The 11,659-nt window shown below is 27.8% G+C and overlaps 2 protein-coding genes across 2 annotated transcripts; both read right to left on the bottom strand.

Moving 5' to 3' along the window:
* Window positions 1-315: 315 nt before the first annotated feature.
* LOC127278728 (uncharacterized) lies at window positions 316-3,414 on the bottom strand. The gene is made up of 3 exons (XM_051300563.1): window positions 3,283-3,414; window positions 2,352-3,026; window positions 316-910 (listed from the first exon to the last, which is right to left on the bottom strand). The coding sequence occupies exons 1-3, from the start codon at window positions 3,409-3,411 to the stop codon at window positions 659-661; spliced, it is 1,056 nt and encodes a 351-aa protein (XP_051156520.1). The 5' UTR covers window positions 3,412-3,414; the 3' UTR covers window positions 316-658.
* Window positions 3,415-5,579: 2,165 nt separating this feature from the next.
* Window positions 5,580-7,419, bottom strand: LOC127278724 (putative protein TPRXL). Its single transcript, XM_051300554.1, has 3 exons — window positions 7,387-7,419; window positions 6,457-7,269; window positions 5,580-5,900 (listed from the first exon to the last, which is right to left on the bottom strand). Exons 1-3 carry the CDS (start codon window positions 7,390-7,392, stop codon window positions 5,661-5,663), a joined length of 1,059 nt encoding a protein of 352 aa, XP_051156511.1. The 5' UTR covers window positions 7,393-7,419; the 3' UTR covers window positions 5,580-5,660.
* Window positions 7,420-11,659: the final 4,240 nt, after the last annotated feature.

The following is an 11,659-nucleotide window of genomic DNA, read 5'->3' as shown; positions in this document are numbered from 1 at the left end:
TTAATTTAATATTTTTTAATCATAAAATTTTCACTATTTCTTTTATGCAATTCCCATCATTTGTATAAAATATTATATAGTATTAAATAATGTAATAATTATAATTATTTGTTTTAAATAAATAGAAGATATATATTTCTCTTTCACAAGATTTATTTTCTATAAAAATGACATGAAAAATATACAAACTAAATTTATTACATTTAATGTTAATTTAAAAATTAATTTTAATTAGAATTAAATTAATTTTTAATTAACTTTTGAATAAAAACAGATATTCATTTGTCTAAGAATATTGAAATTTTTGTCTCATTAATAATGAAAATTAATCTCAATAACAAGTTTAATCTCATTAATAATGAAATTAATTTCAAATATAAAATTCAAACTAAGAATAATATAAAACTTATAAAATATAAATTTTATATTTCCATATAAAAAATTTACGAATTTTCAATAAAAAAAAAAAATCACTGAACATTCAATAGTAAAAAAAAAAAATCAATAAATTTTCACTTTACTACAAATTCAGTTAAAACATTGTTTCACGTTTTCTTTAAGTCACAATGGCCACTTAAAATAAAAGAAAAAAAAAGACGGTAAATGCGGTTACTCCTTAAAAGAACTGTTATTTTCGTGATTTTTCTTTATTTTAAGGTTAGTACGGTCCTTCGATGTTGGCATTAAGGTCGTACTCTGTGGATCCTGACCTCGCAAATCCTGTCTCATAAGAGATTCTTGGCCGGAAGCCGTTTGGTCCTGCCGAGTAGGACACTATTTGCTTTCGCCCATCAGGTAAAAGAACAGAATAGACACCTTCAGTTGAATCACCACTACGTTTTTCTTTGTGGCCAAAGTCGTTTCCGTATCCATCGTTAACGGAATATTCGAAATCGTATTTTGCCGGAGTCTAAAGAAAGGAAAAATTAGATTTTACCTCGTCTTTTACTTCCGGGGAATATATAGTTCAAAAAAAAAATAAAAAAATTCGATTTTTATAAATAAAAATTGTCAAAGTTAAAGCAAATTTTTTTCTTCAACTTGACAATTAATATTCTAATTAAATCCGAATTAATAAATGTTTTATAAATTATTATATAAAAGCGTGGATAATAAGAGAAGAAAGTAGAGAAATATATGCGAATATAATAAAAAAAAAAAACTTTTTTAACTTAGCAAAGCTTTTGGAAGTTCATTATATTATGTTGCTGACGGTTTCCTGTTCTTTTCTACATTTATGACACTTTTAATCATAAATAATGGAAAACAGTCACAATATTGTCAACTTGGTTTAAACAAAACAAAACAAAAAAAAAAAAAAAAGATTTGCATTATACGTGAGATATTGTTGGCTACTGGTCATTAATCACAAATCTCGGAGCTTTGTTAGCAAAATCACCGACTTTCTGGCTGACCAAACATGTTTGTAACTACTGCGATAATATGCATACCGCGCATACTTTTTCCACTTATTAAAACTTTTTCTGTTTTTTTTTTTTTTAAGGAAATGCTATTAAATTGCAAATTAATTTAATTTCAATTCTAAAAAAAAATTCAAATATAATTGAATTTTAATTAAAATAATTTGTCATTTTTTAAATTACAAGTTCTTTTCACCCGAAAATTTGAATATTTTGATTAATACTTTCATGAGAAAAATTAAATTAGACTAAACTTATTTGTTCAATAGTTTTATATTTTCTCTAAATCTAAAATTTGTTAAAAATAATTAATTAAGTAAAAACTTAGCTGACTTTTTACTTCAGTAATTAGTAAAAAATAAGTAATTATTAGTATATTAGTAAACAATTTCCAGTGGAAAAATAACTGAAAAAAATAATCTAGTTATTCTGACCATGACAAAAGTGAATTTAACTAACAATTATTTATTTTTATCTAAAAAAAAATTTGTATAGAAATATTATTATTTGAATCAGTAACTATTAGTTGCTATCAAATTAGTTATTTCTAACTAATTCAAAAGGGATTACGATTAATTTTTGATACAATTTTATATTTATAAAAAAATTTCAACTAATTTGAATTAGTAACTTAATTTTTGCTTTGAATTAGTTAAAATTTACTAATGAATTTTTTTTTTTCAACTAATAAAATCTAATTCAAAAACTCGTTCACAAACGTCACAAAATTTTGAACCCATTTTAAACTCTTATCACCTTAATATCACGTTTTGATAAATACAAATTTAATTTTTTTTTTCACTCAAATTTAGAGAATATGGAATTCAAAAGGCAAATTAAAAAAGCAAATAAGAGAGAGAGAGAAAGCACAATGATGAGAAAAGAAAAGCGAATGAAATAAAAAATGCAATTCATAATAAAAACGCTCACCGTCACTTCAATGGCATTATAATCATAACCAAAATTTTGCGAATTCCCAAATTGATTTGATGGAAGATATTGGGATGAAGGCGCTTTTGCCAATGGCGATGTTGTCAAAGAAGGAATTGATCCTGATGCAAAGGATTTTCCAAAGGACGACGATGACGATGAGGATGAACCACCTTGGCCAAAACGAGTGATGCGATCACCCGGTAAGTAGACGTTTGAAGGTGTACCAACAACTCCATGAGTTAAACTTTGACTTATTCGTGTCGTACTGGGAGAAAAGGGGCTCATTGTCGGTGAAAATGGAGAGGTTGTTTGTCGATTTACTACCGCTGGCAGGTAATTTGCAGATGGAAGAGTTGGAATGACGACACTTTGACGATTGCTGGGAAGATAAGTGGATGCTGGAAGAAGAGATGGAGCGGAATTTTGTCGCTCCGATGGCGACGGTGGCAAATACTGACTGGTTGGAATTACATTTTGAGAATTCGTGTACCGATTAGCTGATGATGATGATGATGATGATGGCAAGTATTGGGACGATGGAACCGCAATAGGTGGTCGCAATTCATTTGGCGGTAAATAACGAGACGAAAGAGATGAAGAACCTGGTGGTTGATAACCCGAAGGTTCCAAACTTCCAACAGCCAATGCTACTAGTGATAAAAAGATGAGAACCTGCAATTTTAAATCAACACTTTTTATAAAAAAAAAAAAAATTGAATCAATTTTTAGTGTTTCGAAACACTGTTTTATTGCACAGAAAGCAAATCAAGAAAAAAGAATTTACTGAATGTTTAACAAATCTAATTCTAACACAATTTCTAATAATAACAGAATTGAAATAAAGAATATTGTAATAAAAAATTACTATTTTTTTTGAAAACTAAACTCCACGAATGATGAAGGTGTATGCTAATAAATTTCTTCTCACCTTCATGTTTCTTCCGCGGATAGACAAAAAGATTTGATTGAACGCACGTGGTTCCTTCCTTTTTATATACACAAGGTGGAAGAAGGCCTTTGCGGATGGGCACGCGGCGAAAAAGAGAATGCTCCCCATCCTCCTAACTCACGCATTATTCATCTTATACATAGATGAGTGATGAACGCATAATGGATATTATTTCGCAATATGAACTGTAACATCGAGAGCAAGGCCGAGAATCGTAACTTTAAAAAGTCTAGGTCGTCTAATCATTTTTTGTGAATCCCTGATTGTTGTCCCCCTGGACATCATCCTTGATACCATAAATAAAAATTTACTTCAAGGTCTTATTGTCTATAAAACGCAATCACATCGATCGCCAATCAACTTCCTGGCGAATCAACTCTTCAAGTGCTTTCCACGCTAATTAGGCACGTTTACTTCTTCGTAGTATGCAATTTTTTTGTCGGTTATAACATTAAGGGGAGCAAGGTTGAAAAAAGAAGTAGAAAATCTTGCGCGCAGGTCAAAATTAACTTTATTGACCTTTGTAAAAAAAAAAAAAAAATTTTTCTCTACAACATTCCAACTGAATATATAATGTAGAACAATTTTTATTGCTCCAAAAAATTTTCTTCAAAAATATATATTTATTATTACTTTTCATATATAAGATGCTTGTGCAATATTCTCAAATTCACATGATTCATATTATGGGAGTTAGCAACCTCGTTCCGGAGATGTACGGATATACTGCTCGTTAGCAGGAATTAAAATTTCTTGAGAGATGCAAAACCTCGATTTGAACGGATTACGAAAAAGAAAGTCAACAACATAATAAACCAGTGGGAAAAATGGGGGAAAAAAATTCATATTTTTGGTAGAATATATATATACTATTTGCGAGAGGTTAAAAAGAAATTTTATTCAAATAATTGATTTATCTAATAAATATTTATTTTAAAGAACTTTTGTACATGAATCAACTACAATAATAATTACTATTAAAAATGTATAAAAATAAATAATATACTTTTTAAAAGTTGTTATTATTAATCAATTATTTAAATAAAACTAATTCTTTCCAGTCTAGTAAGAACATATTCTTAAAATTTTAACCTTAATTTAACTTTTAATAAAACTTTTAATTTTGAATTTTAAAAGAATTCGTTCAGTTACGTGGAAGGTAATGATTGAAAAGTTTTCTCTTTTTTTTTAATTGCCAAAGCTAACTCTTCAATAATAAAGCTACTCAACTTTAAAACAAAGTTGAAAACATTTTATGTTTTTGAAGAGTTACTTTTTTTAATTTTATTGTAATTAAAAATTCTCTTTTCAAATGAGAACAAAAGTTTTATAAAATTGTGCATCTTACATTTATATATTTTCAAAGACTCTTTCTCCCTACAGAAGAAAATATCTATTTCAATTTTAAGTCACGAACAAAGTTTTTAAATTATATATTTAATAATGTTTAATTAGTGTAAATTTTTTGTAATTTTGCAACTGTTAATTTTTTTCATTAAATGAAATAATTACCGGTAAAATTTTTATTATTTTGACGTATCGTAAAGGGGAATTTAACTATTAATTAGTTAAAAATTAATTATTTTTAACTAAAAAAATTAAAAAATTTTAAACTACAATTTAATGCTTATATTAAAAGTGAGAACAATTTTAAGTATCTATTGATAAAGAACAGCAAAATTAATTCATATGTATTTTATCAGAGTATATCATTTTACGAAATTACTGAAATACATACATGAATTTTATAACTCAAGAGAATATTTAAGCAATGATTGTTATGCGTGAAACACTCAGTTTATATTATTCGAGATATTATTTCATTTAAGAACATATGAAATTAATTACATATTTATATTTCTCTCTGTATTCGTAATAAAAGAAATTAAACTTATTATTTTCTCTTCCCTTTTCTCATTAAATACAAATTAAAAAACTCTATATTTTGTCATATATTTTTCGCATAAAGATGTAAATTTATAAATAATTAATAAAATCTTTTTCAGTTATATTAAAATGCCCCTTTTCTTTAAGACAAGAAAAAAAAAATTCTTTTTCTAATAAGAAAAGAATGCTCACTAAAAGATATACCCATAAACTCTTAACTTATGAAGAAATACTTCAGCTTGAAGCATAAAAGATTGCAACCTCGTAAAACCATTTTCTTATTTTTTTTTCCACCGGAATAAAGAAATATTTTGTTATGCATGTTTTTCATGTATTAAAAATACAAATGAGATGCACATAGGTAAAAAGAAAACAGATTTTCTCTGATATTTGTTTGTTTTTTTTTTAATCAAAAAAGATACAAAATAAAAATAAATTAATGACAATGTTTTTATGGTATTTTTGTATCTCTAGTAGGGTCCATTTTCATTGTCTCTGGTATTCTTGAATCTATCTCCAATCTCTTCGTAGAAGATTTTTGGTTTGAAACCCTCTGGTCCAGCTTCATATTGAACGATCTGTTTGCGACCATCAGGCAAGAGTACACTATAAACTCCATACGACTTCTCATCTTGGTGGTCCTCTTTGTGGCTGAATTCGTTTCCATAGTGGTCATTTACTTGATACTCAAAGTTGTAATTTATCGGTTCCTAAAATACAAAACAAAACATTTTTCTTCATTTCATTTCTTTTCGTTGAAAAATAAAAACAGTTATTAAAAAAAAACTCTTCTAAAATTAAAACATAAAGTTTTCCACTCTTTTTTCTTTTGAATTTTTTTTAAATCCCTTTTTTGACGAAGCAGCCTTTTATAATTAAATATTACAATTTCAACGACGACAAGAAGTCTTATATATAATAAAGATCAAATGAATTGGCTTTTGTTTTTGCATTAATAAGAAACTGCGCAGAGAGTTGATCCCTTTATTTACCGTTTCAGAGTAGATAGAGGAGTATATATAACTTTGAAGGCAAGTTAATTAAATTAAGACAAAGGACAGTTGGTCTTTAAAATATAGAGCTATATATGAAATTCAAGTAAAATTTTCAATGAGAAAATATCAGATAATATTTGTTTGGAAAAGCCGGTTATAAATTTCAACGAAGAAATGAATAAAAGCACAAACTATATATATATATATATATATATAGAAAATAATAGAAAGATTTTAACTAAATGGATGATACAATGGATGGAAAACTCACCGATTCTTCAAGAGTTTGATAATCATCTCCATTCGAATAGCCCTTAGCAGTTGAAAGATACGGAGTTTCCGTGGCCATTTTGTTTAATTCTATTGAAGGAACTCCATAGGATGAGGATGGAAAGTTTATGGAACTTGAAGGAACAGAATATGATGATCTAGAATGAGATGAAGAGTAAATTTTTGAAGATTCTGGAGTGGAATATTGAGATGGAGTATAAGATCCTGAAGAGGAGAAAGAAGAAGATGGTGAAGAATAAGATGTTGCAGAAGGAGTATAAGATGTTGCCGGAGAAGAATAAGAAGAAGAAGGCGAGGAAGATAAAGGAAGAGATTGATAAGAATTCAAAATTTTCGAATCTGTAGAAGAGAAAGTGGAATAAGAATTTAAAAATTCAGGTTGATAAAAATTAGAAGAAGAAGAAGAAGAAGGAGAAGAAGAAGAAGAAGAAGAAGAAGAAGAAGAAGAAGAAGAAGGAGATGAGAAAGAATTCTTTGGAGAAGAAAACGAAGTCGTATAAGTAGAAAAGGATGACGAACGTGGTTTATAGTGAACAGAAGTGGTACGATCGTTAACAGGAGGTAAGTATTCTCTGTCAGCTGCTTGAATCAAATTATCCTGCCGAGAATTGAAGGGTGGAAGATAGCGAGTGTCAGGATTTTGCTGAGAAGGCAATGCACGATAATCATTCAACGAATCAGAACTTCCACTACTTTGCCTGTTAGCAGGATGGTAACGAGTTGCAGGAGGTTGATAATTCGCTGGTTCCAAACTTGCAAGACTACCTGCCACAAGGCAAAGTACAATGAAGAGCTAAAAATTAATTTCAATTAATTACCAAATATTTCATAAACAAACAAAAAAAATTTTAATAATTTAAAAAAGAAAAAAAATTTCAAATATATAAAAATTATTTATAAATATACTTACCTTCATGTTGATCAGAAAAGAGTTGATGAAGATATGATGCTGATGATCGAAACGACGATAACTTTTATACCGAAAATATTAACCCCACCAATAATAAAAATTCTCTTTCCGCATAAAATAGATTTGCGCAATAATAACAAAAATGTAACAATCAGGTCTCTGTCTGGGATGACCACAACCGAGAATCATCACCACCCCCTCCAAGGCTGTTACTTTCATCCCAAAAAGGATCGCACACATATGATCTTGAAACAGTGCCTAATTTGATCGATGTAGAAATCTTCTTAATGTTTAAAATATTTTTTTCGGCTTAAGGTGCCAATATTTTTTTCCTTTCTCATAATTTCAATTAAACAATTTTTTCTTAATTAATTATTATCTAATAAACTTTCATTAATTAGAGTATTGTAAAATATATATATATATATATATATATATATATATATATATATATATATATATATATATATATATATATATATATATATATATATATATATATATATATATATATATACAAATACTTAATTACCCTATGAAGTACCGACACATCACAATATATAGAATAAAATTAACCCGCTCGTTCATTTCATTAGCATAAGAATTAACAATCCTTTCTATCGTCCTCGCGATTGACTCACCAACACAAAAATGTAAATGTATATACTTAATCAATCAAACCTTCTTTGGTTATAATAACATATAGGCTAATGGGAATTGCATAAACGGAATAGTTTTTTTTTATGCACAGACTTCTTAAGGCCAATTTAGAAAAAAAAATTCCTTTTTTTTCTCTTTCTTTGAACAAAAATGTAATCTAAAAAAAATAAAACTGAAATTTTCACATAAATCAAGGGAAACAAACTTAAACTTTTTTATTAGCCTATTATATGATGTAGAAATTTATCACAGTGAATTTTTCGTGACTAAAGTGGATTTTCTTTTGCCACAATTTATAGGTTATCTCACTTCGTTTACTTAATTTTTGTATTATGTTATACTTTAAAAAATGAAGCTCATTTTCAAAAGGCGTGTATCATATATATAAGTATACGTCAGATTACGTTTATCCAAGCTATTGATCATTTGAGTAGATTTAAAAAAAAATCCACTATTATTTTTTTTTAACAATAAATAATTTCTCATTATTTGGAAAAAAAGGACATTATTGATTTGGGAATTCTAATTTCAAAGGGAAATTTACAATTTTTTTTTTTTATATTTCCTGCGTTATAAACATGAAAGTAAAGTAAACTTTATATTTTCTCATGCACATAATATGTTTTTGTATAACATGAAAAAAATACTGAAAAGTTTATAAAACGAATTGCTTGTGGATATTTCTCTTAGAAATAAGTATATGTAATTTTAGAATTGGTATACCGATAAAGTGAGCATGCAAAACGTGCTTGCTTACACGTACGTTAACTTATTAGCATTTGAGCTTACATTGTGTGTGGACCGCATTAACATATAGATACATAGGTCAAGATTGCTACTAAAATGCAAAACTTTTGAGTTGATCGCGTGATGACACAACCTATATGATGTCTCTATTCAACTATAAAGCTCATATCGACAACTTCTAGGAATTGTAATAATAATTTTGCTCTAAAACTATGTAAATCTAATTATTCTATTTTCTGTTTCAATTGTTATTAATAAAATATTTATTTAAATTAAATAAAGAAATATTTTTTTCAACAGTCGTGAAATTTTTTTGCAAATTCGAAAAAAGTATTTCATTCGATATGTATTGAATATTTTATAATTGCAAACAATTATTCAAGATTATCCTTCCTATATAGAGGAAATAAAATTCTACATACTCCAGGATGTGATTTTCACTTTTTTTGGGGGGAATTATTCTCTTTTTGAAAAGCAATATTGAAAAATGCTCTTAGTAATATCATTTATAAACTGAGGAAATTGATGAATAAATAATAATTTCTAGGAAGCAATACAATTATACTAATTTAATTATGAATAACAATCCTCAGAGAGTGGGCATCACACTTGGTCATCGACATTTTCGACAGATCGTCCACGATGCACTATAAAGCAATCCATTTACATAATAGAACACCCTTGCGTTTACTCGAACAATCGGCATCTGACAAAATATTGATATATTCCATTCTCGATATATATATACACATCATCTTTATATAAAGAAATTATTTTTAAGAAAGATCAATCGTGTGCAAGATATTTCGAAAGAAATTCTAAAACGTCTTGAAAGATTCAAGCCTCATGATTGCATAAAAACCACTTTTCTACTTATGGATTTGAATGAACAATGAATCCATAGACAATGAGTTCATCACATATACAATGAGAAGCGTCATTCCATATGACCTTGCTCGAAATATTACAGCATTAATAAAAATTATGTTCGCACTTTTATTTAAATTTTAGTGGATAAATGCGTAAAACAAAAAAAAAGGGGGGTAAAACTTTAGATAATCCTCTTCACATGTCACGTTGTTATTACATCGAAAATCTATTCAGAATTCCTGGATAGTTAGGACCCATTGTACCCATTTACTATGGCATCAGAGGAATTGAGAGAAGACCACTTACAGGGGAGAGCCACTTTAGAGACCTTCGATCAACCTACAGACTTCAATCTTCTCCGAAACGTGATCACTTATTATATTAAGAGAATTTCCTTCGTAAAAGCGTCTGAAATCTTATCTCATAAAACCTCATAAATTACTAATAAACTTAAGAAAGCTTTTTTAAGGAAAAATTAACTTTAATTTTTTAACAAAGAAAACAAATTTTTATTATTTAATATAAAGATTTTAATAAAAACAAAATTATTTTAACCAAATTTTCTTCAAAATGAAATATTCTGATGATGAAAATCTAAGATTATTAAAGGAACAATGAAAGCAGAATAATCCCTTTAGACATTAGATGAGTGGTTAGAACATTTCAAGAGGAACGTAAATGGCGCATATAGTTCAAAGCACACTGATACCAATCAATATGGCGGTCAATCAATGCACTATTCAGCAGGGTGCGGATATCCGTTACCGGATGCGATCATAAGTGTTGCTAGCACGCACATGGCTACTCAACCGCTTCAGCTAGATGTTCACATCCGGTTCAAACCAACCACCAAAATATGAAAATTCAACCCCGAATACATCGACGCTATCTATTTGCCAATATATGATGACGTTTGATTATATAATCGAACAAAACTATATCCAAAAACAAAATATTTTCATCTACGAAAATTTTGTATTATTTTTTTTTCTAAAAATTGCATTTTTATTTATTTTGTTAAAAGAGATTTCTAAAAAAAATTCTCTATACAAAAAAGAGACAGACTTTTTAAATTAAAAGTTTGTCATATTCTGTTTGTGGCCAAAAACAAGGACACAAATTCACTAAAGAATCTAATGAATAATAACTTTTCATGTTTACGAGTATACTTTTAACAACAAAAGAGTGAGAGAGTCGTTATTAAGATCTCTTTTTTTTAACGAAGAAGAGAGAGAGAGAAAAAAAAGAGGAAAACGAGAACATTATACCCTTGCATTCTAAAGCACAATTGCATTTAAAGAACCGCGTGAAAAAAATCTACAGTACTTTCGCAAGCGAATAAAGCACACTCTGGCATTTATATTCATTCGCAAGCATATCCTCTCCGGTTAAACTCTCGTAAAAAGATACATTGATCATGCTGATAATGGGCAAAAACAAGAGGTATGTGTGTAAAACACTGGTCTGCGTGTAATTATCGAGTTCATTATAATTCATGGTCTAACAAGCGAAATATGTATGTATATACGATTATATAAAATCCCCCAAAATTACTTTTGAGGAAAAAAAAAATATGATACTCAATTGAGAGAGGCCATTTAAAAAGAAAAAAATATTTTCAGATATATGCGAATATAATATAGTAATTATGATAATCGTTATTAAGTGGGAAGTGAAAGAAGTCTGATAATCCAATTTTTAAAAAAATGTACTTTTATGCAAAGTCATGTTCCATTCTCATGATTCATTTTTTTTTTTACTACTACTACAAATTATCGAAATTGTACTATATTTATCAATTTTAGTAATTCCGAAACATTATGTAAAAAGTCATTAATAATATTACTTTGAATTTAAATTAATTTCATTCATAATAAATGAAATTGATGATTTAATAATATAATTATACGCCATGTAATATTATTATTAGAACGCATATATTGTAATTATAATAGCACTTAATTACAATAAACACTTAATTATTGACTATATTATT

The sequence above is a fragment of the Leptopilina boulardi genome, unplaced genomic scaffold (assembly GCF_019393585.1).
Source record: "Leptopilina boulardi isolate dan_hultmark-lab unplaced genomic scaffold, ZJU_Lbou_2.1 LbouV2_211, whole genome shotgun sequence".
In the NCBI taxonomy this organism is placed as follows: domain Eukaryota; kingdom Metazoa; phylum Arthropoda; class Insecta; order Hymenoptera; family Figitidae; genus Leptopilina; species Leptopilina boulardi.
Note: the sequence above shows the minus strand (reverse complement) of the source record. Positions and strands in the feature narration are given on the sequence as shown.

Coding starts and splice junctions, on each gene's coding strand:
- LOC127278728 (XM_051300563.1), bottom strand. CDS start 3,411: ATGGGGAGCATTCTCTTTTTCGCCGCGTGCCCATCCGCAAAGGCCTTC. Junction 3,027..3,282: donor TCCGCGGAAGAAACATGAAG/GTGAGAAGAAAT, acceptor TTAAAATTGCAG/GTTCTCATCTTTTTATCACT. Junction 911..2,351: donor ATAATGCCATTGAAGTGACG/GTGAGCGTTTTT, acceptor TCCTTTCTTTAG/ACTCCGGCAAAATACGATTT.
- LOC127278724 (XM_051300554.1), bottom strand. Junction 5,901..6,456: donor ATCAAACTCTTGAAGAATCG/GTGAGTTTTCCA, acceptor TTTGTATTTTAG/GAACCGATAAATTACAACTT.